The following is a 25,905-nucleotide window of genomic DNA, read 5'->3' as shown; positions in this document are numbered from 1 at the left end:
CAGACATCGACTGTGCACTTAAGCACGGATTTACGGAGACGTAACACTGCAGAGTGATACAACAGACACTGCTCCGTATCATAAAATAATTTTTATTCTATTTTAACCTCTGGAACCGACTTACATCCTTTCCCAGTGACTCCATCTACCTTTCATTCTATAACAACGCAAACAGAAAATCACACTTCAAGGACACGTATCAGTCACGCGCACGAGTCTGAACATAAATGACACATATACGTAGGACGTTCTTGTTGTGACTTGGCAAGACAGCCAAGCCACTATGAGATAGCCGAAAGGCACGCGTTTAAGCTCACGCAGGCTGGCGTGAGGTCGGGAACAGTTAAAGGAGTTGAGTCTAGTAAAAAAAGTACGTAGCTTCTGGAATACTTAACTTTAATCCATAATTGGTGAACATCGCTCTTGACGGTACATGCATCACAAAATAAATAGCAAATAATAACGGCGCCTTGCTAGGTCGTAGCAAATGACGTAGCTGAAGGCAATGCTAACTATCGTCTCGGCAAATGAGAGCGTAATTTGTCAGTGAACAATCGCTAGCAAAGTCGGCTGTACAACTGGGGCAAGTGCTAGGAAGTCTCTATAGACCTGCCGTGTGGCGGCGCTCGGTCTGCAATCACTGATAGTGGCGACACGTGGGTCCGACGTATACTAACGGACCGCGGCCGATTTAAAGGCTACCACCTAGCAAGTGTGGTGTCTGGCGGTGACACCACAGTTCTAAAATATGTTGGTCGACCATATAAGATGACTTTTAAGAGACAGTGTTTACTCTTTTTTCTAACTGCTCGACTTACATACAAATAAATTCTTCATTTGTGTGGCCATATTGTTCATAATTAATTTATAATTACTGAAGGCATTTTAGTACTGTATGCAGATCATAATGGAACACTGCCTTTCAAAGTCTGAAGGTGGCATGGGTGAAATATAGAGAGCGAAAGGCTATTTAAAATTTGTACAGAAACCAGACCGCAGTTATAAGAGTCGAACGACGTGAAAGAGAAGCAGTGGTTGAGAAGGGTGTGAGACAGTGTTGCAGCCTATATTCTGCCAGAGACAGCAAATAAGTTCGAAGAGCAACTGAACGGAATGGACAGTGTCTTGAAAGGAGTATATAAGATGAACATCGATAAAAGCAAAGCGAGGTTAATGGAATGTAGTCGAATTAACTCAGGTGATGCTAAGGATATTAGGTTAGGAAATGAGACACTTAGGGTGGCGAGCACCCAAACTAGTATAAATTACTCTTTTAGTAACTCCTACATCTTTAGTCTGAACTACTTTAGTAAATTACTTCTGTGGTAATATACTCTTTTAATAATTGTTGAAGAGCTCAATTTCTATCTACTTCTTTAGTTGTAACTAAAATAGTAAAGCCTTTTCTACTCAAGATGTAAGCCATTTCTGCACACTGCTGACACTTGCATTACGTTCCCTCTCGGAAAATATTGATTGTTGGCAGACATTATTGCATCACCTTTTGCGTAATTTATGTTGATCGCTATAATGTTAGAAGCTAGAAAGTATTATTAAATTGAATTATTGAAATTGGAAAATCTAAATGCTGTTGTACTAATTAATGATAAGATTTGTGTATTATGAAACAGAAACGTGATATTAATGGATGAATCTATTGTTAACCCCGCCATCTACAACTACCAACGTCCATTGTTGGTTGGTGACACGTATTAACGTAAGTGCCAATTTGAGATACGAGCTAGCAGCAACATGGAGGTAGCCAAGAAATGTTCAAAAAACATACCAGAAAATGAAAAAGAGCGGTTTGCTGAAATAATGAAAAAGTACATAACTACCATTGAATACAAAAAGCACGGTGTCAACATGCTAAAAAGGAAAAAGGATGCTTTAGAAAAATACACGTTGAATATAACGCAGAACCTCTTACACAAAAATCACAAGAGCAGCGTAAAGTAATGTGGAAGGACATGAAAGCGAAAGCAAAGCAAATGAAAGCTAAATGTAATCGAGAACAATTTCAAACTGGCGGCGGAGCAGGTGAGACGAAGATCGACGATATAAACCAAATGGTTGTTGATATGATCCCATAAGTTTCGAGGGGATAGCTGGAGTTACCGACAATGATACGTCCGAAGATAATGTGATACTTTCAAGCACCTTCGATGATAACTGCTCTGAATGTAGCAATGAAACTGCTGCAGTGGAACCTTATCCAATAGTTATGAACCTCGGCGTACATTGCTGGTGGGAGCTTATCAGAAGATGCGCCTAGCAAAAGTGGGAGCGATCATGCGGATGTAGTGAAGAACCGAGAGTTGTTGAAAAAAGCAAAAATGGTATTAATAGAAAGACAAAGAGAAATAACAGAAGAAGGGCATAACCTTAAAATGGAAATTATGAGTAAGTCCAAGAACGTAACGGAGCAAACTTCAGGTTCCAGTTCTTCAGCCAGTGTATTCGAGAAATTAGGGTTTTCATATGTGTAACACATTGTATACATATTGTATTATTTCCTTGATATTTTCTCAAATGGTTGATCTATTCTTGTTTCTTGTATGGCATAATATTCGTGTTTATCATTTCAGCATCGGTACTAACTTTTGTTAATACCACATTCTAATATTTATCTGAATATACAATATGTGGTGTCACCGCCAGACACCACACTCGCTACGTGGTAGCCTTTAAATCGGCCGCGGTCCGGTAGTATACGTCGGACCCGCGTGTCGCGTGTCGCGTGTCGTGTTGCAGACCGAGCGCCGCCACACGGCAGGCCTAGAGAGATTTCCTAGCACTCGCCCCAGTTGTACAGTCGACTTTGCTAGCGATGGTTCACTGACAAAATACGTTTTCATTTGCCGAGACGATAGTTTAGCATAGCCGTCAGCTACGTCATTTGCTACGACCTAGCAAGGCGCCATTATCAGTTGCTATTGATATTGTAAGGAATGTACAGACAAGAGCTACGTTCAACATTAATGGATTAAAGTTAAGTATTCCACCAAGTACCACCTTTTTTCTGAAGTCTAACTTCCTTGTCCTGTTCCAGACCTCACGCCAGTCTGCGTGAGCTTAAACGCGTGTCTTTCGGCTTCCTCCAAACTCCGTGGGTTGGCTCCTGCCAATCCACAACACAATATTATAAAAGAAGTCTCTTTTTAGAAATATTTGAAACATGGCATGACTTTGTATACTCAATTAAGAAATAAAACGAGAATGTTAATACCCAAGCAAACAAATAAGAAAGAACAAAAGAAGAACATAACTATAACACAGAAATAAAATGAGTCACTTTTCACCGCAGTAGTGACAGTCCAGTGGTTCATTTATTCATGTGGAATTCATGAGGAATTGGCGACCCCCCTACCACATTATCCTTATTAGTAAGAGAAATGGCTTTTCATTTAATTTAAAAACTATTTTGTTCTTGTCCTCAGTCACAGTAGCCATAGCTTCTAGGTCATTTTCCAGACGTATCTGAAGTTGTATGAATTGCTCTATCCTCCTCGAAATTTTGCCTCCACCAACATCTGCTGGATCAGCCATTACAATCGGACCTGGAACGGATTCTCCAAAGAGGTCGACATCATCCATGCTGTCATTACTCTTCAATGAGATGTCAGAATCAGAATCAATCTCCTCTGTTTCCTTTCTTTTTTGTTATAGCCATACGTTTCTGGCTATCCTGCCTTTTGGCCTACTTCTTCTTCCTTTGCTGCTCCAGCAATGAGTTTTCTACTGGACAGGGGGTCCCCTGCAGTTGTGTTGTAGTCTTACAGAGACTGGCAACCCGCAGTACTCCGCTGTGTGGCAGGTGGCTTGGCCACAGGCGACGGTGTGTCACTTTTAGGAATGGAGCGCATCACATTTGAGGATTATATTGACAGCACAATGTTTATCTCCGACAACAACTGTCTCAGCAGCTAGAATACAACTTCCTGTGTACGTAACATAAATTTCGTACGTGTAGTAAATATTTTGCTAAATGTGGCAAATGTTCTAGAACTGTGCGCACATTTATTTTCAGTTTGAAGGCACTGTTTGTCATAATTACTCGTATTTTATACCTCCGAAGAAAGTTTCTAATGGAAAAACAATTTGTGGCTAACTGTTCCAAATAATGGCAGCATAACTGATAGCTGAAACATAGGTGATAGGTAAGGTTTTCTTATAAAAAGACTGGACGTAATTCATTTTTGGAAAGTTTTGACTGCATTAGTTTTAGGACACCTTACATTACATGTTACTGTTTACAGCGAGGAAATAATGAAATTCCCTTGAATTAAGCGATAGTATAATAATCTTACAAACGACTTTGTGCGTCGTACATTTAATACATGGTAGCAATTTCACATCGTCTTTGTTGCCGTGAAAAAATTATTTATACCATACATTCTGCGCTATACTTGACAGCTACAGAATGTTTAACTTTCGTGCACCATAATTTTCGATACTTGTTAACATTACATTTGTCTCGTGTGCATGTATTAAACGTGCAATTGCATGTAATAGAGAATGAAACAGTTTTGTATTTTATGTACAACGAGGCGTCCATACTGCCAGGCTGGCTATTTATTTTATAGCTGCTCGGTGTTGTCGTGTAGAAAGCTCCATCTTGTGTAGAGAATGCTATTGAAGAACTCACTACCATAAACTCCATAATGGTTTGCAGAGTATAAATATAGATGTAGATTAGGCACTCTGCTTTCGAGTCAGGATATTGGCAGAGCCTACAAAGTGCTTACGGTTGTGATTTAAGTATCCCGAAATCAACTGTATAATAAATATTGAAAGAAAAAAGCTGTACGGGGGAGAGAAATAATGAACAGAAGTATTAAACTGCTCCCTTGCAGTATTGTCACGAAATCTGCGAGACAACAGCGTGTGTAGAAGCATTGGACTAGCCATGTTTTAGATATGGTACATAATATGTACCTAATAGTATCAATATTGAGTATAACGCTAAGAGCTACTCCCCATCACACGAAACATTTTATTTCAGCATTCATATGTTCCGCGAACAGCAAAATGCATATGCTACGGTGGCATTCGTGCGTTAGAGGGCAACATACCGTCGCTGATCTAGCCGCGGCAGTCTTTACGTATATCCGGCAATCCTCCCCGACAGATGAGATTGCTGATGCACAACTATGCTGTGGCGCTTGGCTCCGAGGTACATCGTTGGAATCCTGGTGATGTAAGAGATATTCATCACTAGAATTTGCCCGGCGAGTGGAGGCGACATCTTGGTGTAAAGTTCCTGATCACCAGGCTTTGCACCAACACATTGTACTGAGTTCCAAAATTCTCCTTAGTGTCTCAGTGAGTGAAGACATGTGACACATTTTATAGCGATCCGACCTATCTATTCGAGAGGAACAGGCTGAGACGAAGTAAGGAGAAGATAAAATACACCGCGATCCAGTGAAGAACTACTCGTCTGCTTCTATAATTTTGACCCAACATCTTTGACACATTCTGCATGTAACGGACAGGGCTCCACACGTCGTCTTCTCGTAAGGCAAAGGAAGGAGTCTAGACACGGGGTCTAAAATCGTTAGCTGTGTGGCCGCAGTGTGGGGTGTGTATGGACAGCCGTTGTCTAGAATGATATTTTCACTCTGCAGCAGAGTGTGCGCTAATATGAAACTTCCTGGTAGATTAAACTGTGTGCCGGACCGAGATTCGAACTCGGGATCTTAGCCTTTCGCGGGCAAGTGCTCTACCAACTGAGCCACCCAAACACGACTCAAGCCCCGCACTCACAGCTTTACTTCTGCCAGTAACTCGTCTCTTACCTTCCAAACTTTACAGAAGCTCTCCTGTGAACCATGCAGAACAAGCACTCCTGAAAGAAAGGATATCGCGGAGACATGGCTTAGCCACAGCCTGGGGGATGTTTCCAGAATGAGATTTTCACTATGCAGCCGTGAGTACGGGGCATGAATCGTGCTTGGGTAACTCAGTTGGTAGAACACTTACCCACGAAAGGCAAAGGTCCCGAGTTCGAGTCTCTGTCTGGCACACAGTTTTAATCTACCAGGAAGTTTCATATGACCCGTTGTCTGTTCGCAGGACATGGAGCAGTTCCTGTCTGGGTCTAGAGAGGGCGCGGTGTACGTGTCGTTCGGCAGCCTGATTCCGTTCCACACGCTGCCGCTGGACAAGATGCGCGCCTTCCTGGAGGCGCTGTCCAGCCTCGAGCAGGGCGTCCTGCTGCGCTGCGACGTCTCCCAGCTGCCGGCCGGTGTGCGGCTGCCTGGAAACGTGTGGGCCAGCAGGTGGCTGCCGCAGGTCGACATACTGGGTCAGTCGCTCACTACGCGCTCTGCTGGTTACGATAATTTCGTAAACGATTGAGTTGCAGTTGAGAAAAAACATTATGTAATATTGGCGCGGCATCAGCCCTCTCTGGAAATGTGCTCGTTGGGTTGCCTATTTGCAGGCACGGACTAATTCGATGCAATATCAGGGAGCAGATGAGTTTTGTATATTCTGACATGACCATTCCCTAGAAAAACACTCTACATACACCAAATCATAAACTGGAGAAATGCTCTATGCATTAACATGTTTCACTGTTCTGTTTGGTCTCACTTTTCCCCCTTCTTCATTAATTAATGTAATTTTTCTCCTACTTATCTTATACTCTCAATTTTCCTTTTCCTTATTTCTTTTCCGCCTTACCATATATCAAGCAAATACCTGAAAAATTAGCTACATATTTCGTAAAACCTGATTAAAAATTAGTTTTCGGACTGAAAACACGGTTGACTCGAATATAGGGTATAAATATGAGCCAGTACCCCACTATCAGCTGTTATGAGATACGTGTTACACTGGACGAACAGGTAGAAAAATATGTATAACGTGCAAAGAACACTGTAGCACTGACAAAAGCAATCCGTCAAGGGATGAGAAGCATGAAGTGGAAAATTGTTTTAGTGTTGTACATAAGTGGTCCTCACGAAAGACCTTGTAATTAATTGGCATTATACTAAAAACAACGAAGTCTTACTTGAACGAATCGATTTGAAAAACTAGAAAATAAATCGAAAACCTTTAGTACATGTTGTATAGGTACAGCTAATCATTAGGTTGCTTCAAACTACATCTATGGCATTTAGAGGTTAACGATATTTTACACTAACGGTTGTCCACGATTTTTTGCCGCTTAATGCTTTGTATTTCTTGGATGGTTATCTACAAGTAATACTGCATCCACCTTGCTCCGCGTGGCAAAACACCATTTGCAAATATATTTTTCACACGGTCTTCTTTTTTGACGTTATATGTAACGCTTGTTGTTAACTCAAGCCGTAAATATAGCTTCCATTTTTAGTATAATACTATTTGGCATTGTCTTGGATAAAAAGAAAGGCGTGACACTGATAAATTCAGAGGATCCGAGATGGCGGGGGCAGACATAATCCTGGCGTTTGCTGACGATGTTGTGATTCTTGGTGACATCGTGCAGGAATTAGATGTTAATACTTCACGATTGCTCCACAAAGCGAAGATATCTGTACTGGTGGTGAAAGATCAAATATCTCCTCTTACCATGCCGTCAAGCTCTCCTTCCTTCCACTGTTGCTGACAAGCATACCACTGAGCGATTTCAAGAACTCGAGTACCCGGGATCCATACTGACTAATAAAAGTGAAGTAACGACAAAGATCATCAACTAATAATAAACGCTAATAGCATGTTCTTTCACAGTACATAAAGATTCAGGTGTACATGGCAGTAAAAAATGTTCAGATGTGTGTTAATTCCTAAGGGATTAAACTGCTGAGATCACTTAAACACTACTTAAACTAACTTATGCTAAGAACAACGCATACGCCCATGCCCGAGGGAGGAACATGACAGTTGTACAGACGGTTTTTTATATGTTTATACACTGGCCGAATACTACAGTACAAATGGCTACAGTGGTTTGGCCACATCCTTCGAGCTGACAGATTCCTCCCATACCGAGTCCTCCATTCTCAGCCTCCTGGAAACGCCCAAGAGGACGTCCGAGGACGCTATGGAAGAACCGAGTGTTGACAGTCCTTAAGCAAGTGGAGACGAGAGTCTTGGAAGAGGAAGCCAGAGACGGGCAGTGTAGACATCCCCACTGTTATGACTCACTAACCAATATTTTTATTGAAATTTTTGTAATTTGTTTTATAATTTCTTACGTCGCGCCGTTTTCGTTTATTCATGCAGTATTGTGATCATTTCTTTTGATTTTCTGTTACAGGCCTTAAAGGCCGGCTAATGCAATAAATGATGATGATGATGATGATGATTCATACAGATTGTACAACAGAAGGTGGGAAGTGGTCTCTGATCCAAACCCGTCACACATTAACAAAAAAAAATATGAACAGTACCTTATGGTGTTACATAATATCATTTCCAAGGTATGTCGTAACAGTTGAACATTATCCACAAATAATGTTGTATATCAGGGTAGTACGATTGTAACACCGTCAGCTCTCTTACCCAGCCAATAGTATTCCATCCGAAAACGAGGTATCTTCAAAATAAACGAAATAACACAGGTCCTTTCCGGAATCTTTCTGTCCGACTGCACAGTGATACAGAAGCAAAGTATTTCGGCAAAACGTCCATGGCATATACTGGGCGGCTTTACCCTATGTCAGAGGCATACAGAATAGCAATACACGGCGTGATGCACTCAGCTGACATTACACGATACACACCAGCTTACCACAGCGTGGTTCAGGCCATTCAGCGCGACATGCGACAACGTTACCCACCACCGTGTGTGTCGAATGACCAGCAGGAGCGGCAGTGCGTGGTGCTGGTTTCAGGCTGCAACATTCATCTCACAAGGAGATCACCTGACTATCGGGATTTTGTAGTTTTTTATATTTTTGGTACGTGAAGTTCGAAACTGAGGTATCACCCACCCAAAAGAGTACGATGGAGCTCTCAAAATTTCCCGAACAAATCGACTTTGAATATTTCCGAGGAACTTTAATTCGCTAACTTTAGGCAATTTTTCGCGACGGGCTGTGTGGCTCGTACGGCGTAGTCAATGAATCGTTGATTCGAATCTCGCTATGGTATTTTTTCTTTCACTTCGAATATATGCATCACTTAAATACAAAATTCATTGAATATAAGTAAGTAATACATATCTAAATATCATTTCTTATGAAAAATGCATGTCTTCTTGTTTATAGTTACATCACACATGAAGTGCAAATATAAATTCTTAATTACCGGTAGTTTATAAAAGATTGTTAACAGAGATCGTTTAAATTGAAAACGATTACAAATTTATTAACAATTTTCTATAAGATATAGATAATTGAGACATAATATTTGCAATAAAAACTGCAATTTGTATGTGATATGTAATCACGAACAAGAACACATGCATTATTTCATAAAAATTATTATATTGGTGTTCATTGGTATGTATTTGCCACATTTTACATTTAAATGATGTTGGTATTCGAACTGAACAGAAAAAATGAATCGAAAAATAAGACTTTAAAGAGATTCGAAGAAGAGATCCATTGATAACCAAATTACGAGTCTCTCGTCCCCCTGCCAGTATCCTCCACAGCTGTCAAGTAGTGCTACAGGTGCCCGTCATCTCCTGACTCAACTGCTGCTGCCTGCCGGCGAACAGGCCATGTACAGTGTCCACTAACTATATTCACTCTCCTTTCAGCGTTCGTTAAAGCTAGAATAGCGCGTAACAAATGTACGAATCACTCTGAGAAGTTCAGACCTCGGTCCACACTGACTACTACAGAAACATGAGGAGGTACCGTACAGCCATGCTATTTGCATGTTGTCCGATCACACTATATTCGACCATGGAATCTTACGCAATCGTTTGTTTATGAATCACGAACTCTCAATTTATGGGCACATGCGAGGGTCATTCAATAATTAAAGAAACAAACTGGTCTGGAGCAAAAGGAGCTTATTTTTACAAAACAATACTTTTTCTGCTTTTCAACATAACTCCGTTGAACATTTACGCACTTGTTCCAGCGGGCTACAAGCTTATTTATTCCGACTGCAAAGAACTCTTTATGTTGATGTTCGAACCAATTTCCCACAAAGTTTTTCACGTCCTTGGTGACCTGGAACCTCTGTCTACGTAATGCTTCCTACAATGCACCAGAAAAATTTAAATCACTAGGTCCTAAATGAGAACTGTAAGGGGGATGAGACAGTACGTCCCAGCCAATTTTGTCAATGATTCCAGGCGTTACTTGAGCGATATGACGACGTGCGTTGTCTTGCTGGAGAATCATACATCTCCTCTGAGATCCACTACGTCTCCCTCTCATGGCAGGCTTCACCTTGTTTAAAAGCAAATCCGACAAGTATTGGCTGTTCACTGTACGCTGCTTTTCGAGATAATCACAAAAAACTGGACTTTCAGCATCCCAAAACACCACCAACATCAATATGACTTTTCCTACTGATGCTTGTGTTTTGAATTGTTTCTTGGGAGGTGAGATGGTGTGCTCCCACTTCATGCTTTGTCTTTTTGATTCTGGCTCATAACAGTGATCCCAAGTTTAATCAAAAGTTAAAATTTTGTTGAGGAAGTGCTCACCTTCTCTTTCATAACGTTCCTTTAGCTCAGTGCAAACACTCAACCTTGTTTCCTTACGTAGCCGCATCAATTCCTTTGGGACCCATCTTACACATGTTTTACGGTACTTCAGCTTGTTACGGATAATGTTATGAACTATAGCACTACTAATGTGAACCTTATCAACTATCATTTCCACAGTCACACCGCGGTCAGCTAGAATAATGTCATCAATTCAGTTTTCAAGTGATGGCTTTGAAACTGGTTGGCCAGAACGGTGTTCGTCAGTCACTGAGTCGAGACCATTTCTGAACTGCTCTAGCATATTGTAAAAATTTGCGCACTTCATACAACCTTCACCATAAACGTTAGACATTCTACAGTATATATTCACTGGTTTCTCCCTTTCAGCAAGTAAAAAACGAATAACAGAACGTTGTTCATCTAATGAGGACGTTTCAAGCGGACTCGCCATCTTGAAATGTATTTTTGAAGTTATAAACAAAACAATTTTGATACATCAGCTGATAGGGCTCGTCCCAGTGATGCCAAGTCAAAGCCATAAAGGTACCAAAATTGCCCTACTAACAGTTTTTTCATAGACCAATTTGTCTCTTTAATTATTGAATGACCGTCGTACACTGATGATATAAAACATTATGACCATTCTGCACTGCGAGATTGTATGCAACCTGGTGCCGCAGCAGGAAAAACATATAAAATGAGCAGAGACGAACAGAAATTCATTCAGCGACGATAGAACCCGAAAATGGGGTATCCGTTTCTATAAGTGACCATGAGAAAGGACACATTGCCCAGGGCATCGGAACGGGTGTCTCGGAGACGACGGAGCTGGTCTGCCGTTCGCTTGCTACTGTCGTGAGCATCTGTGAGAAGTGGATGGAAGGGCACCGAAACCACGAGGAGGCTACAACATGCTGGACGTTTACGGCTCAACACAGGAAGCGGAAATACGAAACTTGCCGTTCACTGAGGTGGTGATATGTGGCACATCTGACAACACAGTGCAGGTCCACAGTCGACCACGGGGTTCCCTACGTGTTCCAATGAACACCCAACGCCATCGTCAATTACTGTTGAAATGCGGACTAGATTTTCCGAGATTGAAATGTGGATCAGTGAAAAGGTGTCTCCCAGTCGGATCTTTCACACCATGTCGGTGCTCTTCTCTGGATACGCCGTAATCCAGACGAACGGCTCATCAAAACACGCACCGTGGCACATCTGCAGGCCTGTGCTGGAGAATTATGATATGGATTGCATTCACGTGGGTCTCTATGTCTCCATGTGATAGTTATCGATAACGCTATGACAGCTATAGTTTACATGAACAATATTGTGGACCACCTATGCTCCTTCATTTTCGATGTCACCCCCCGCCCCCTCCCCACCTATGGCGATGGCATATTCCACCAGGATAACTCTCCATGTCCCAAGGCCAGAACTGTGCTACAGTAGTTTCAGTAGTGTTATAGTGAACTTCTTTGGCACCACATTATCTTGACATGATCTCCAAGGCTTTTGATACCAGCTCGACGCCGACAAACCACCGACTCGTGACTTTCGGAAGTCGCGAGACGTCTTCGTAAGCATCTAGCGTCATATACCTCCCGAAAGCTACGAGAAACTTGGCGAATCCGTGTGTTCTAGATTCACTGCTGTACTGCATTCCAAAGGTGGCCCAACACGCCGTGGAGCAGGTGGTCATAACGTTTTTATTCGTCAGTGTCTGTGTGTGTGATGCTACTGGTAGACAGAGCTGTCTGCTGGTGATGCGTCTAACTGGGAAAACTGGTTGACTAACGCAATCCCCGCACGACAGCGCACCGCAGCGTGCGCGCCTTCGTCACGCACGGCGGTATGCACAGCGTGCTGGAGGCCGTCCACCACGGGGTGCCGCTGCTGGGCGTCCCGCTCATCGCCGACCAGAGGCTCACCATGAGGCGCATGCAGACTCTGGGGGTCGCCATCCAGCAGGACTACCTCCACATGACGGCGCAGTCGCTCAGGGCTGCGCTGCGCTCCCTCGTCAACGGCACGAGGTGAGGCGCAGCTGGTATGTCCAGTCAACGTCTGCCGACTCCTCAATGCATGTCTCAGTGTGTGACATTTAATGTACGAGTACCACTCACAACAATCAAGAAAGCTAAATATGCCAGGTATACCTACCAACACTTAAACTGCTGACCCCAGACAAAAAATTCGAAATCGCCTGAAATCTGGGTCATATCGTATTATTTTTCCGGACACACACACTCTGTAGACATGTTATTATCCTGAACTCCAAAATAGTTTCCAAAAACTACTTTAAGCAACACCAAATTTTACCAGTTTGTCGGTGGAGCACCCCAACTCTCCTTGTGTTAATCGATATTCCATTCCCCCCAACCCCCCCCCCCCCCATTAGCTCCGGCCCTTGACCGACTTCTAGAATCGCCCCTGTTCTTGACTGCACAAAGCTAATCCTGAGGATGACTCTCTGGGGGATAACAGGGTGAAAATAACCAAAGCTCTGTGCCAGACACGGCGGAGATCATTCTTATAGTGAAGATATGAGCATACAGTGATATTTACAAGAAAGGTTTTCAACAACCTTCAATCCTATGAATTTAAAATTGTCGATCCACTGACTGTTTGGTCACTTAGGGAATTTAAAACTTTCGAAGTTCTGCATCAGAATCGGAGTGCATTGCTTTTTGTTGCAGTTAAGTGTTAATATGTTCTCTGAAAGTTACGCTCTGTCGCCACTCGTTATCCTACATATAGATCATGTACAGAACATTAAACATTTTTTAACAAAACATTTGTTACGTATTTCATGAGACGCATGACACACACTTGTCTACACGTCCTTAACTGTCACCATCGGTTTCGGTTACAAACCGTCATGACTATAGCTTTATACAGTAAAAGAATATGAAACAATCAGAAATGTATAGGGCACGGTCCATTGTAGAAGATGTGGCATAGCACAATGCTTACAAAAATTCACATATTATTTACACATTATGTCATGCCATAACTATACTGATCAGCCAATTATTATCATCGGCCTACTATTGATATAAACCCGTCCAGGCGACAGCAGGGTCACCTGGCGAAGAATGACTGCTAGTCAGAAACACGCACGGTGCATTTAGCGTCAGTGAGTGTGATATCCGTGCCGGCAGGAGTGGCCGGGCGGTTCTAGGTGCTACAGTCTGGAATTGCGCGACCGCTACGGTCGCAGGTTCGAATCCTGCCTCTGGCATGGATGTGTGTGGTGTCCTTTGGTTAGTTAGGTTTAAGTAGTTCTAAGTTCTAGGGGACTGATGACCACAGAAGTCGCATAGTGCTCAGAGCCATTTGAACCAGTTTTTGTGATGTCCGTAAACAGAACGGAGAAGGCGCACAATATATCCGAGTTTGAGCGAAGACAGATTGTGATGGCCCAGGGCCGCGGCACTAGCTTTCCAGAAGCTACGTGACTTGTCGGGAGTTCGAGGAGTGCTGTGGTGAGTGTCTTGAACACGTGGCGAAAGCAAGATGAAACCACCTCCAGACGATGTGGGGTTGAGCGGCCACCCCTCATTACAGGTGTCGAAGGTTGTAGGCAGATCAGACTGCTACAACACGTCAGGCGGCGAACTGTGGCGCAACTAACATCGGGCTTTAATGCTGGGCACAGGAAAACTGTGTCTGAACGCACAGTGCACCGAATATTGCTAACGATGGGCCTGCGCATCCGACGACGCAATATTTGCCAATGTTAACACCACGACATCGGCAACTACGACTCAGATGGGCGACTGACCTTCAGCAATGGACAATGGCGCAGTGGTAGAGCGTTGCATGGCCTGACGAATCACGATAGCTTCATCAGCATGCCGAGGGGAAGGCACAAATCCGTCTTCCAGGGGAACAGCTCCTTGACAGCTGTACCGCGCGACGGAGACAAGCTGGCAGCAGCTCCTTTATAGTCTGGGAACATTCACGTGGAATCCATGGGTCCAGTAGAGCTCGAGCAAAGCATCATGACGACCAAAGAGTATTATAACTGGGGCTGACCACGTACATCTCTTCATGACAATCATGTTCCCCGACGGCAATGGCATTTTTCAGCAAGGTAATGCGCCATGTCACAAAGCGAGGAGTGTCATGGAGTGGTTCGAGGAACACAGTGGCGAATTCCAATGATGTTCTGGCCCCCCTAGCTCGCCAGATCTGAACTCGATCGAACGCATCTTCGATGTGATTGAACGTGGCGCCAGAACTCATCGCCCTCCTCCCCGGAATTTACGGGAATTAGGTGACTTGTGAGTGCATACGTCGTGTCAAGTCACTACACCGATCTGCCAAGGTCTCACTGCTTCCATGTCACGAAGCGTCACAGCTGTTATCCGTGTCAAAGGTGAACATACCGGTCATTAGGTATGTCCTGACTGATCAGTATATATGACAATGTCATTAATAAAGCCCCGTCAGAAAAGCTGTACATCAATAAAGGTATGTGTAGTAAAGAGATGATGCGTCAGCTCTAAAAGCTCAATTGTAACTGATCATCAGGTGATTTTAGACTTATCAAAGAGGCAAGAACAATAGATGTACATTACGAATAACAAACCAAAGCAAAAATTTTTGCCGTTGCCGCCTGATTCACTCAGTGTAGATAGTCACTGAAACATACTAGAAAAAATCGACGGGCAGTGATCGAGTAATACAAAAGTGACATATGGCGTTCCCCAGGGACGTATTACACTCGCTCTGCTCTTCCTAATTATTGTAAACTATTCAGGAGGCAGTCTGCGCAAACCCTCTTAGATTGTTTGCAGACGAGGTTGTCATTGACCATCAAGTAAAGTCCTCAGAAGATCAAAATCACCTCAAAAATGATTTGGACAACGTAGCTTATCTGTACGGTGCGAAAAGTGGCAACTGAATCTAAGTAAGGAAACTATTAAAAGGAATCCGTTACATTTCGGCTATAAAATGCAGCGGATTTAGAAAAAAAAATGGTTCAAATGGCTCTGAGCACTATGGGACTTCTGAGGTCATCAGTCCCCTAGAACTTAGAACTACTTAAACCTAACTAACCTAAGGACATCACACACATCCATGCCCGAGGCAGGATTCGAACCTGCGACCGTAGCGGTCGCGCGGTTCCAGACTGTAGCGCCTAGAACCGCTCGGCCACCCTGGCCGGCGGATTTAGAAAAGAAGCTGCCTACACTTCTACTACGTTCGTCCATCTTCTGCTAGAGCACTGCTGTGGAGTATGGCGTCTTAACCAGGTAGGACTGACGGAGGTCATCGACAAAGTCCAGAGAAGGGTAGTTCGTTTTGGATTGTCACGAAATACGGGAGAGAGTGTCACGGATACGATAAGCGATTTGGGGTGTCAAAGCAAAGACGTTTGTAGTTGCTACGGGATCTTTTCACAGCATTTCAATCACCGTTTTTCTCTTCTGAATGCGAAAATATTTTACTGATGCTAGCCTCCATAGGAAGAAATTATCATTGTACCATAATAGGAGAAATCACCGGTCTTACGGAAAGATTTAAATGTTCATTTTTCCCATGCGATCTTCGAGAGTGGAACGGTCTAAAAACAGCCTCAAGGTGGTTCGATGAACCCTCTACTAAGTATCTAATTGTGACTTGTAGAGTAGTCATGTAGATGTAGACACATACATAATAATAGGACAAATATGCACTACAAAATTACAATCAGTTGTAGAACAGCGTAATAAAAAAGACAAGACAAGGTAACACCACAGTTTACTGTTTGAATTGTAAAAAATTAGCTGGTGATAAGTTGTGACTGTGCATCTACATCTGACACACCACACCTTGAGTACAGGTACCTGTGTGTCCTTATGATGTTCAGCAGTTTTAATGGGGCTGTATTAACAGCATTGCCATGCGGATATTACATGACATGACATGATACAGATTCGTGAGCAGGTGTATAGACAGTCGTTTTCCCCTCTAATCTATTTGCGGGTGGAACAAGAAGGGAAGTGACTGGTAGTGGGACAACGTATCCTCCACCACTCACCGTACGGTGGCTTCCGGAGTATGCTTGTAGAAATAGATGTAGAATAAAGCACATACAGACAAGTTTGTGTGAAGTATTTCATAAAGCAGTTCTTCCACGGTACATTCGACGTCTTTTTGACAGTAACATTTGTGACATCTTCAAAGGGAAAATTTATGGATTCATATCTCATATCTAGAGGCTCATTCCTGACAAAATCAAGAAAAACGACACGCCCAAACTGAGACCTGCACACGGACCCCAATCAGTTTCATCCTTGTTTGTTGACAATGTGTGACCACATTCTTCTTCTTACCTTCCACATATGAAGTGAAACTTTGTCAAGCCTTTCCTCCAATCATATAATATTCCAAGTAGTGCTCCTTCGCTCGTATCTTCTATTTTCTTTTTTTATGATATCATTAAGTAAACGTTTTAGACACACTGTGAGGACTGTTTTGGTAGCCTGTTTCCTTAATTAAACACCTGGGAAACGCCACAGAAGTTTGTAGCGTGACCTGCAGCTGTAACCCGACGTGCAGGTACCGCGACCGCGCCAGGCGTCTGTCTGCACTGTTCCGGGACCGCCCCCGGCCGCCGCTGGAGGAGGCGGTCTACTGGGTGGAGTACGTCATCAGGCACCAGGGGGCGCCGCACCTGAGGTCCGCCGCGCTCGATCTCTCCTGGTACCAGTACCTGCTGCTAGATGTCGCAGCAGTCGTGGGACTCGCTGCCGTCTTGACGGCCACGCTGCTCTACGTGTGTTTCAGGAAAGTGGACCACTATGTGGGATCAAAACGGGAGAAGTTAAAAGCTGCGTGAACGGTAATTCTCTTATTGTTAGCTGTCCATATAATAAAATCGTAAGAAATAACTACCGCTCTCTGTAACGTTCAGCCATTTTTAAATCTACAATTTTACGAGTTAAATATGTAACACGTCACCAACTGTGTCAGCTCCGTTCACATTCCGTCAAAATCATAAAAATACTAGTTTATAATTATGGTCCTCTAGATAATACAGGGTGCATCAAAAACAATCATCCAGTTTTTAAAAAATCATAACATGTTATTTGAGATACTAGTGTGAACAACATACTGTTGGAAAAAGCAAAGCCGGCAGGGGTGGCCGAGCGGTTCTAGGCGCTACAGTCTGGAACCGCGCGACTGCTACGGTCACAGGTTCGAATCCTGCCTCGGGCATGGATGTGTGTGCTGTCCTTAGGTTAGTTAGGTTTAAGTAGTTCTAAGTTCTAGGGGACTGATGACCTCAGAAGTTAAGTCCCATAGTTCTCAGAGCCATTTGAACCATTTTTGAAAAAGCAAACTGTCGAGTTCCCGTAGGTAGTAGCAGTGTGCGCCCACTTCAATTCTAATACAAATGGTGTCTGGAAAACAGAAAGAGTTTCGTGTTCTACGTTTTGTGCAGTACAGGTCAATAATAACTGTTCAGCGTGACTTTCGTACCTGGTATGGTGTGGATCTTCCTTCAGCTCAGAGCATTAGACAATGGCGTGAACAATTCCGAGAAACAGGTTGTCTGTGTAAAGGCAAATCGCTGGGCCGTCCCCGAGAGCTTGGCGCAGACGTCGAACACATCCGACATTGTTCCACAAGGAGCCCGCAGAAATCTGTTCGCCGTGCAGTTCGACAGCTCAAAATGCCCCCGATGTCCGTCTGGAGGGTGTGGCGTCGACGTTTACACATGAAACCATAAAAAATTCGGCTACTGCAAGCTCTTCGGGCAGGTCACAAGCAACAACTTGTGGAATTCTGTAATTTAGTTTTTAACAAGATGGAGGATGAGAGTTTTTTTCACGCTTAGCATTTAGTGACTAGGCAACATTCCTTTTCAATGGAAAGGTGAACCGCCATGTGTGAATATGGGATACGGAACAACAACATAAAGTTGTACAACATGAGAGAGACTTTCCAAAATTTAATGTGTTTTGTGCAGTTTCACTGGAAAAAGTATATGGTCCATTTTTCTTTGCTGATAACACTGTTACAGGAAACACATATCTTCATATGCTTGAGAACCTCCTATTCCCACAGTTGAGACTGATTCAAATGACTTCATTTACCGATAGGATGGGACACTACAACACTGGCACCTGGAAGAGCGGGAATTTTTAAATCTATTTCTGAACGGTGGATCGCTCGCACTGGACCAAATGATTCAGCCTTACATTACTCGCCTCCAAGGTCACCGGCCCTGACTGTTTGTGATCATTTCTTGCGGCGGTTTATAAAAGACTCTGTTAATGTGCCTCCGTTACCAACAACAATGCATGAACTGAGACATCGCATCACAGTAGCAGTGGAAGCAGTAACTCAAGACATGCTCGCTGTAGTGTGGGAACAATTTAAACACCACATTGACATACCCCGTGCATCTCAAGGGGGGCATATTGAACACCTATGAAAAGGTATGAACAAAAAACTTTTTGAGTTTCCCGTTCATCAAAAAACAAAATTTATTGTATATGTTTATTAGTTTAAGAAATACAGACGTGGCAAATCGGATGATTCTTTTTGATACACCATGTAGTATATAGTCGAAACAGATGTGGAAGTTCTTCAGTGTGGTACTGTAGATGGTTAGTGAAGATACTTAAAACGCACTGGCTGACACAAGAGAAGCACTCGGAAGAAGAGGACGAAACAAAATGACACTTCATGGTTTGAGAAGGTACGTATCGCTATTTCAGTGCTTACAAATTTACTAATTTCTTGGCAGTATCAGCCCACTATCGTGCGTGACGTTCCACCCTCTCCGATCTGAATACATGCACTAACTCGACTGGGAAGGGTATTATAAAGTCATAGTATGAAGGCTTTCACGACCGGATGACATACCTTCTGGTAAACCTTCCGCGATGTAAGGTCGTGCTCCATGAAACTCTTCAGCTCCTAACGTCAGTCGGAAAGACTCACCGGAGGAGAAACACCCCTCTGAAGATGTCCAGCGCAGCTCTGGACGAAACGTTAGGAGCTGAAGAGTTTCATGGACCACGACCTTACATCCCGGAAGGTTTACCAGAAGATATTATAAAGTCGTTGCATCCTCTGCTGAGGCAAGTTGATGCACAACGTCTGTAGCAATCCCTTGGTATTCTAGATACTGGCACTGGGGCTAGGACACCTCCTACCAGGGACAGATCAAAAGACATCAATGGCCACATGAGTACCTCACCATCACGTAGACTGTTCACAGAAACTGGTGCCATGTGTAAACGAGTGTTGTATTACTGAAAAATGACAATACTATCGTTTGAGTGGCGATACATGAGGGTGCAGGATGCCCATAATGTACTGTTGTGTCATCGGAGTTCACTGAATCATTACCAGCAATGACGGGAAGTAGTTCGCGATGGCTACCTACATCATGCAGCCAGGAATAAGAGTAGTATGTTTTCAAAACACTGGAAAAATTAGACATCGCTCCTGATCGAGTTATGCTCGCCGACGATGGTCCTTCGGTGTAGTGCAGAAACTGATTCGTTAGTGAACGCAGTGTGACGCCATTCATCAGTAGTACACGCTTTCATCTCAAGACAGCGCTCCAGAGGCAGCCGTTGTGGTGTTAACAGCAGCCTACGCCATCTCGTGCACTATCAGTGGAGCATTATGGCATAGAATGTCGCAGGCGGTCCCTTACTCGTTCTTTCTCAAATGATAGACGCAGATGTGGAGGAGTCACGATGTGCTGGCGCTTAATCTTCCCGTCCGTTATCCAGACGTGCCGGCCGGAACCTACTCGAGTATGCCTGACCTCACACGTTTCTATGCAGTCCTACATCGTGCCACTGTTACACACGACTGTCTCACAAATATGGATGCTGCACCTTTCGACCAGCCGACAGAATGGAGACCCACAATGACGCTCGTTTCAAACTGATAACACTCACATGCAGGCTTAACGCTGAATGCCAAACACAGATGTGAGGTGTACGCACACGAACAGCTCTTCAACACTGCGCTGACTCTCTGTGTTCGAGGCGGTGGTGTATCTCTTCTACACTAAACAGCAACCTGGGACTTGTTCGGCGTGAATGAGGATTTAAAGTAGCTCTCATACAGGCATAGCATGACTCAGTAAGTAATCACCTTGGCGCAATGCTGCTTCCTTTAAGTTTAAAGATGTAATCGTAATGAGAGAAACGTGAAATCCTTACCCGCCGAAATTCTGACCTACTTAAGTACATGTAATTTCAAGGAAAAGGCATTCAACTGTTTGGTAACTTACTAGCGTAGATTTAGTGGCCGTATGCGTTTCCCATATCAATTTTTCTTTCCATTACAAATTATCGCTGTGACTTAATTTTCACACGTCCAGTTGTGATATGGTTCAAATAGTTTACAAGCCCTCTGTCTTCAGGCCACGAGTGGCCTACCGGGGCCTATCCGACCGCCGTGTCATCCTCAGTGGAGGATGTGGATAGGAAGGGCGTGGGGTCAGCACAACGCTCTCCCGGCCGGTATGATGGCATTCTTGACCGAAGCCGCTACTATTCGGTCGAGTAGCTCCTCAATTGGCATCACGAGGCTGAGTGCACCCCGAAATAGTTTACAAGGCTTCTGAAATTGTGTTATTGACATACACAGGAAAATTCTATTACTGACATATTGGGTCTCCCAGATAATGGTTAAATCTTATTTTTTTAGTTCTGTTGTACGTGTTCATGACGTGATGTAGTGTGGCATGGAAAGCGATATATGTATCCATACCGATAATGTAATTGAAAACTTCTTGTGCTTGATAAGGATTTGCACTAATAGAAACTGGTATTGACAATATAAATGTTCACAGCAGCTGGCGATAGTACAATACGATTACACAGTTTTATACTGAACTGGGGACATGCCCAGCTTCACCCAGGTGGCATTAAGTACCTACAGCCACACTTGTTTATTTCCTGTAGTGGTATACAGAAGTCTTCCAAGCGAATCTGCCTGTTTGAGGAAATCCAATCAAAATTCCTCCAGGAGCTCCTGAGAATTAGCCTTCACATACAGGCAGAAAATGCGGCAGGAACTTTAACATATCGTATGTGCTGATATATACATACCTTCCTCGTGAATCAGTCTACCTATTAGTGAAAACCGAAACAAAATCGGCACAGCAGTCCCCCCCCCCCCCCCCAGACTAATTGATGACGATGAGGTCCCATAGTCCGAGGAGAGCAGGGGACGATGCGGGAGACCCGCACCGCTGACTAGGCAAGGTCCTAGAGGAAGTGGTTTGCCATTGCCTTCCTCCGACCGTAATGGGGATGAATGATGATGATAATGATGAAGACGACACAACACACAGTCATCTGGAGGCACGGAAAATCCCTGATCACGCCGGGAATCGATCCCGAGACGCCGTGCGCGGGAAGCGAGAACGCTACCGCAAGACTAATTGGGACGTACAAAAAGAAGCGAGCAGGGAACTTCATTTTATATACGTAGAGCGAGAAGATTTAGTAAAACATTTTTATTAAGCTACTAAAACGTGGCTACAACTTACATTTTATGTTTTCAGGCAGTAATGTACGTTTATTATGCTTCTTACCGATGATGAATGCAATGTATATTCAAATGGCAAAACATATTTTATCTGATTTCATTATAGTTTAACAAGTTTCAGATTTTTTTTACTGTACTTCTGCTTTGAATCCTTGCTTCTTGCCGTATTTCCCGACGCTGGGTCAATGGAAAGTACGCTACAAGTTTTAATGAACAAGTTCTCGAGTTTCAAAATATCTGACATAAACAGCTGTATTTTTGGACTGAAGGATAAAATTCTTATTCCGCCAAGGGAACATAGACCTTATTGCGTGTGATACATTTTAACTTGATACATCCACCCTGGGGCCCGGCACGACACGTTATATGGGTCCTTTGGATGGAGGGCACATAATGAGAAAAACTGGTGGAAGGCGACTCCCAGGCATCTGAGCTACACAGTACCGGGGCCGTAGTGTAATAACCGCTGTGAGTGGAGACTAACCACGTGCCCTTCCTTTCGCTTCTGAAAGGAGAGCCGAAACCCTCAGGTGAGTTCGACTGCACTCTGTGTCACTGACGTGCGGCTCCGTTTACTCCCTGGCTCTTCATGGCGCCAGCTAAACTACAGAAAACATCACATGCAATACTGACACAAGTAAAGATAAGAAATTAATGGAGTATATGGCTTAGTCCTTCCAGTCATAAAGGCTACTTTTGCCCAGCAATAAATATTTATTTTCTGAGAGGAATAGAACGAAGATTATAATGAATTTAACTCAATTTTAAATGCTATATGAGCTGTGCCTGTTCAGCAATGGACTGACGTGTATTAACCTACAAGTTTTTTTTAGATTTCTATCCTAAAAAAACTATTATCTTTTTCCAATGAGAAATACATAACTCTTTCTTGTTGTATCTTATCCGAAGTTGTGAATGTTTTGACTTTAAACCTTCATTATGCATTTAAAAATTCGCCACTCCTGTCATTTCTACAAGGCAACGAAATCATTCTCATGCTATATTTTTAATTAAAAAAAAATTCCTTTCACGTCAGCAGCAAAATGATTGTGCGCTGAAATTCCTCAATCTTTAGAAAAAGCAAAGGCGGTATCATCTCAGAAAGATATGATTGCACATGCTATGGATTTATTGGCCACGATACACGTTGTGTTCCAAAATTTTGTACTGTAGCTAACAAAGCTAGCTTGCATTTATCGTGAATGTCTCGCCCAGCACAAAGTCCCAAGCGACTGGAAAAAAAAGCACAGGTTACTCCAGTATATAGAAGGGCAAAAGAACGGACCCGCAAAATTACAGACCAATAACCCCGTTTGTTGCAGAACCCTTTAACATATTCTCAATTTGTGTGTAATAAACATTCTTCAGGCTAATAAGTTAATGTCCGCGGATCAGCATGGTTTGAGAAAGCACCGCTCATGAGCTCAGCTTGCCCTTTTCTCACTTGATACACTGAGGGCAACAGGCGGATTCCGTATTTCTAGATTTCGGGAAAGCACTCGACACGGCGCCCCATTGCAGGCTGTTAACGAAGGTACGACCATATGGAATAAGTTCGAAGACTTCTTAAGTAATAGAACGCAGCATGTTGTCCTCGACAGCGAGTGTTCATCAGACACAGGGATATTGTCAGGAGTGCCCCAGGGAAGTGTGACAGGACCGCTATTGTTCTCTCTATACATAAATAATTTCGTAGATAAGGTGGGCAGCAATCTGCGCTTTTTTGCTTATTATGCCGTGGTGTACGGTAAGGTGTCAAAGTTGAGTGACTGTAGGAGGATACAAGACGACTTAGACAAAATTTTCAGTTGGTGTGATGAATGACAGCTAGCTCTAAATACGGAAAAACGTAAGTTAATGAGGATGAGTGGGAAGATCAAACCTGTAATGTTCGCATACAGTGTTACTGGTGTCCTGCTTGACACACTCAGGTTGTTTAAATAACTGGGTGTAGCATTGCAAAGCAATATGAAATGGAGCGAGTATGTGAGAATTGTGGTAGGGAAGGCGAATTGTCGACTTCGGTTTATTGGGAGAATTTTAGGAAAGAGTGGTTCACCTGTAGAAGAGACTGCATACAGGACGCTGGTGCGACCTATTCTTGAGTACTGCTCGAGTGTTCGGTACCCGTACCAGGTCAGATTGAAGGAAGACATCGAAGCAGTTCAGAGGCCGGATGCTACATTTGTTACTTCTTGGTTCGAATAATATGTAAGTATGACGGAGATGCTTTGGGAACTGAAATCTGAATCCCTGGAGGGAAAGCGACGTTCTTTCGAGAAACACTGTTGAGAAGATGCAGAGAACCGAGATTTGGAGCTGACTGGCGACCGATTCTACTGTCGCCAACAAAAAGTGGTTCAAATGGCTCTGAGCACTATGGGACTCAACTGCTGAGGTCATTAGTCCCATAGAACTTAGGACTAGTTAAACCTAACTAACCTAAGGACACCACACACATCCATGCCCGAGGCAGGATTCGAACCTGCGACCGTAGCGGTCTCACGGTTCCAGACTGCAGCGCCAGAACCGCGCGGCCACTTCGGCCGGCTGTCGCCAACATATATTGAGCGTAAAGACCACCAAAATAAGATTCTAGAAATTACGGCTCATATGGAGGCATAGAGACATTCATTTTTCCCTCCCTCTATTTGCAAATGTAACAGGAAAGGAAATGAAAACTAGTTGTACAGGGTACCCTCCGCCAGGCACCAGAGGTGGCTTGCAGAGTACCTATGCAGATGTATAGATAACCAACCACTTATTGGTCGAGGATAATCTATGTAAGTATTCTTCCAATTTTCTTTTACGATTTCCACGCGTGAAATGATCTGCTAATGAAGCAAAGCCTACCAACCATGAGCTGGTGGTTCGGCTGAATAGATCAGTGATTGTTATATGGGCGCGTGAATTCCACGCATGTCTGGTTCACAACCCTGATACGCAATGTAATGCACTGTGTGTTAACTTATACAAGCAGCTCACTCCATCATCTAACATGTAATCAAAAGTTCACCTTCACAGTAGACAGAGAAATATACTCGACGCACATTTCTCACTGACTGGCGAAGCTTCTGACATTACCTTCAACTGTTTCGAAAGGTTCACGTTGAAACTGGTGTCACTTACGTTCAGCCTGTTGGAGTAACAATCGTTACTAAACTACTAAGGGCAACTGAAACAACTAGAAAAATTTGTATGCTTAGCTAACTAAGAGGTGGTGTTATATCTCGATGTGAACTTGAAACATATCGATGTGGGCAGCAGCATATAGAGGGGCTGCGGCCTGTGTTTGCTAGGCTAGCTGACCTACCACTGGAAACACATTGTAGCATCTCGCATGTTTTCCGCCCTCCACATAACGCAAAGTCACACATCAGTCACCGAATGTACTTCCTACATTTTATTTCTTCCGCAGAGGAAGAGAACGAATATCCAGTTTTCGAGATAGAGAGAGAGAGAGAGAGAAGCAGACGAAAATGATCTACAGTCGCAATTGTACCCAAGTACAACATTAACTTAAATCATTTATATCAGATAAGACCGATCAAGTTCTGAAACGTTAAAGGATCATATATCACTTAATCAAACGTTGCTGTGCGATCCTCGAAAATAAACAAAAAAAAAGGTATACAAAACAACTGTAGTTGTATTAATTGAAATAATCAGCAATTAGCTCGACAAAAGAAATTTTATTTCCTTAACCGGTTTGAGGCACTTAGCGTCTTTCAGAAGGTAGTAACTGTAGTATTATTTCCGAATGTCAAAGAAAA

General features: G+C 43.3%; 1 protein-coding gene across 1 annotated transcript in view; it reads left to right on the top strand.

Moving 5' to 3' along the window:
- Window positions 1-17,459, top strand: part of LOC126263565 (UDP-glucosyltransferase 2-like) — a 58,619-nt gene extending 41,160 nt beyond the window's left edge. Inside the window, exons 5-7 of the mRNA XM_049960657.1 lie at window positions 6,079-6,310; window positions 12,426-12,645; window positions 17,162-17,459. Of these exons, the coding sequence (XP_049816614.1) occupies window positions 6,079-6,310; window positions 12,426-12,645; window positions 17,162-17,441 (732 nt within the window). The 3' untranslated portion in view covers window positions 17,442-17,459. The remainder of the gene's footprint in view (window positions 1-6,078; window positions 6,311-12,425; window positions 12,646-17,161) is intronic.
- The last annotated feature ends 8,446 nt before the right edge of the window (window positions 17,460-25,905 follow it).

Source organism: Schistocerca nitens, chromosome 6 (assembly GCF_023898315.1).
Source record: "Schistocerca nitens isolate TAMUIC-IGC-003100 chromosome 6, iqSchNite1.1, whole genome shotgun sequence".
NCBI lineage: Eukaryota > Metazoa > Arthropoda > Insecta > Orthoptera > Acrididae > Schistocerca > Schistocerca nitens.
Note: the sequence above shows the minus strand (reverse complement) of the source record. Positions and strands in the feature narration are given on the sequence as shown.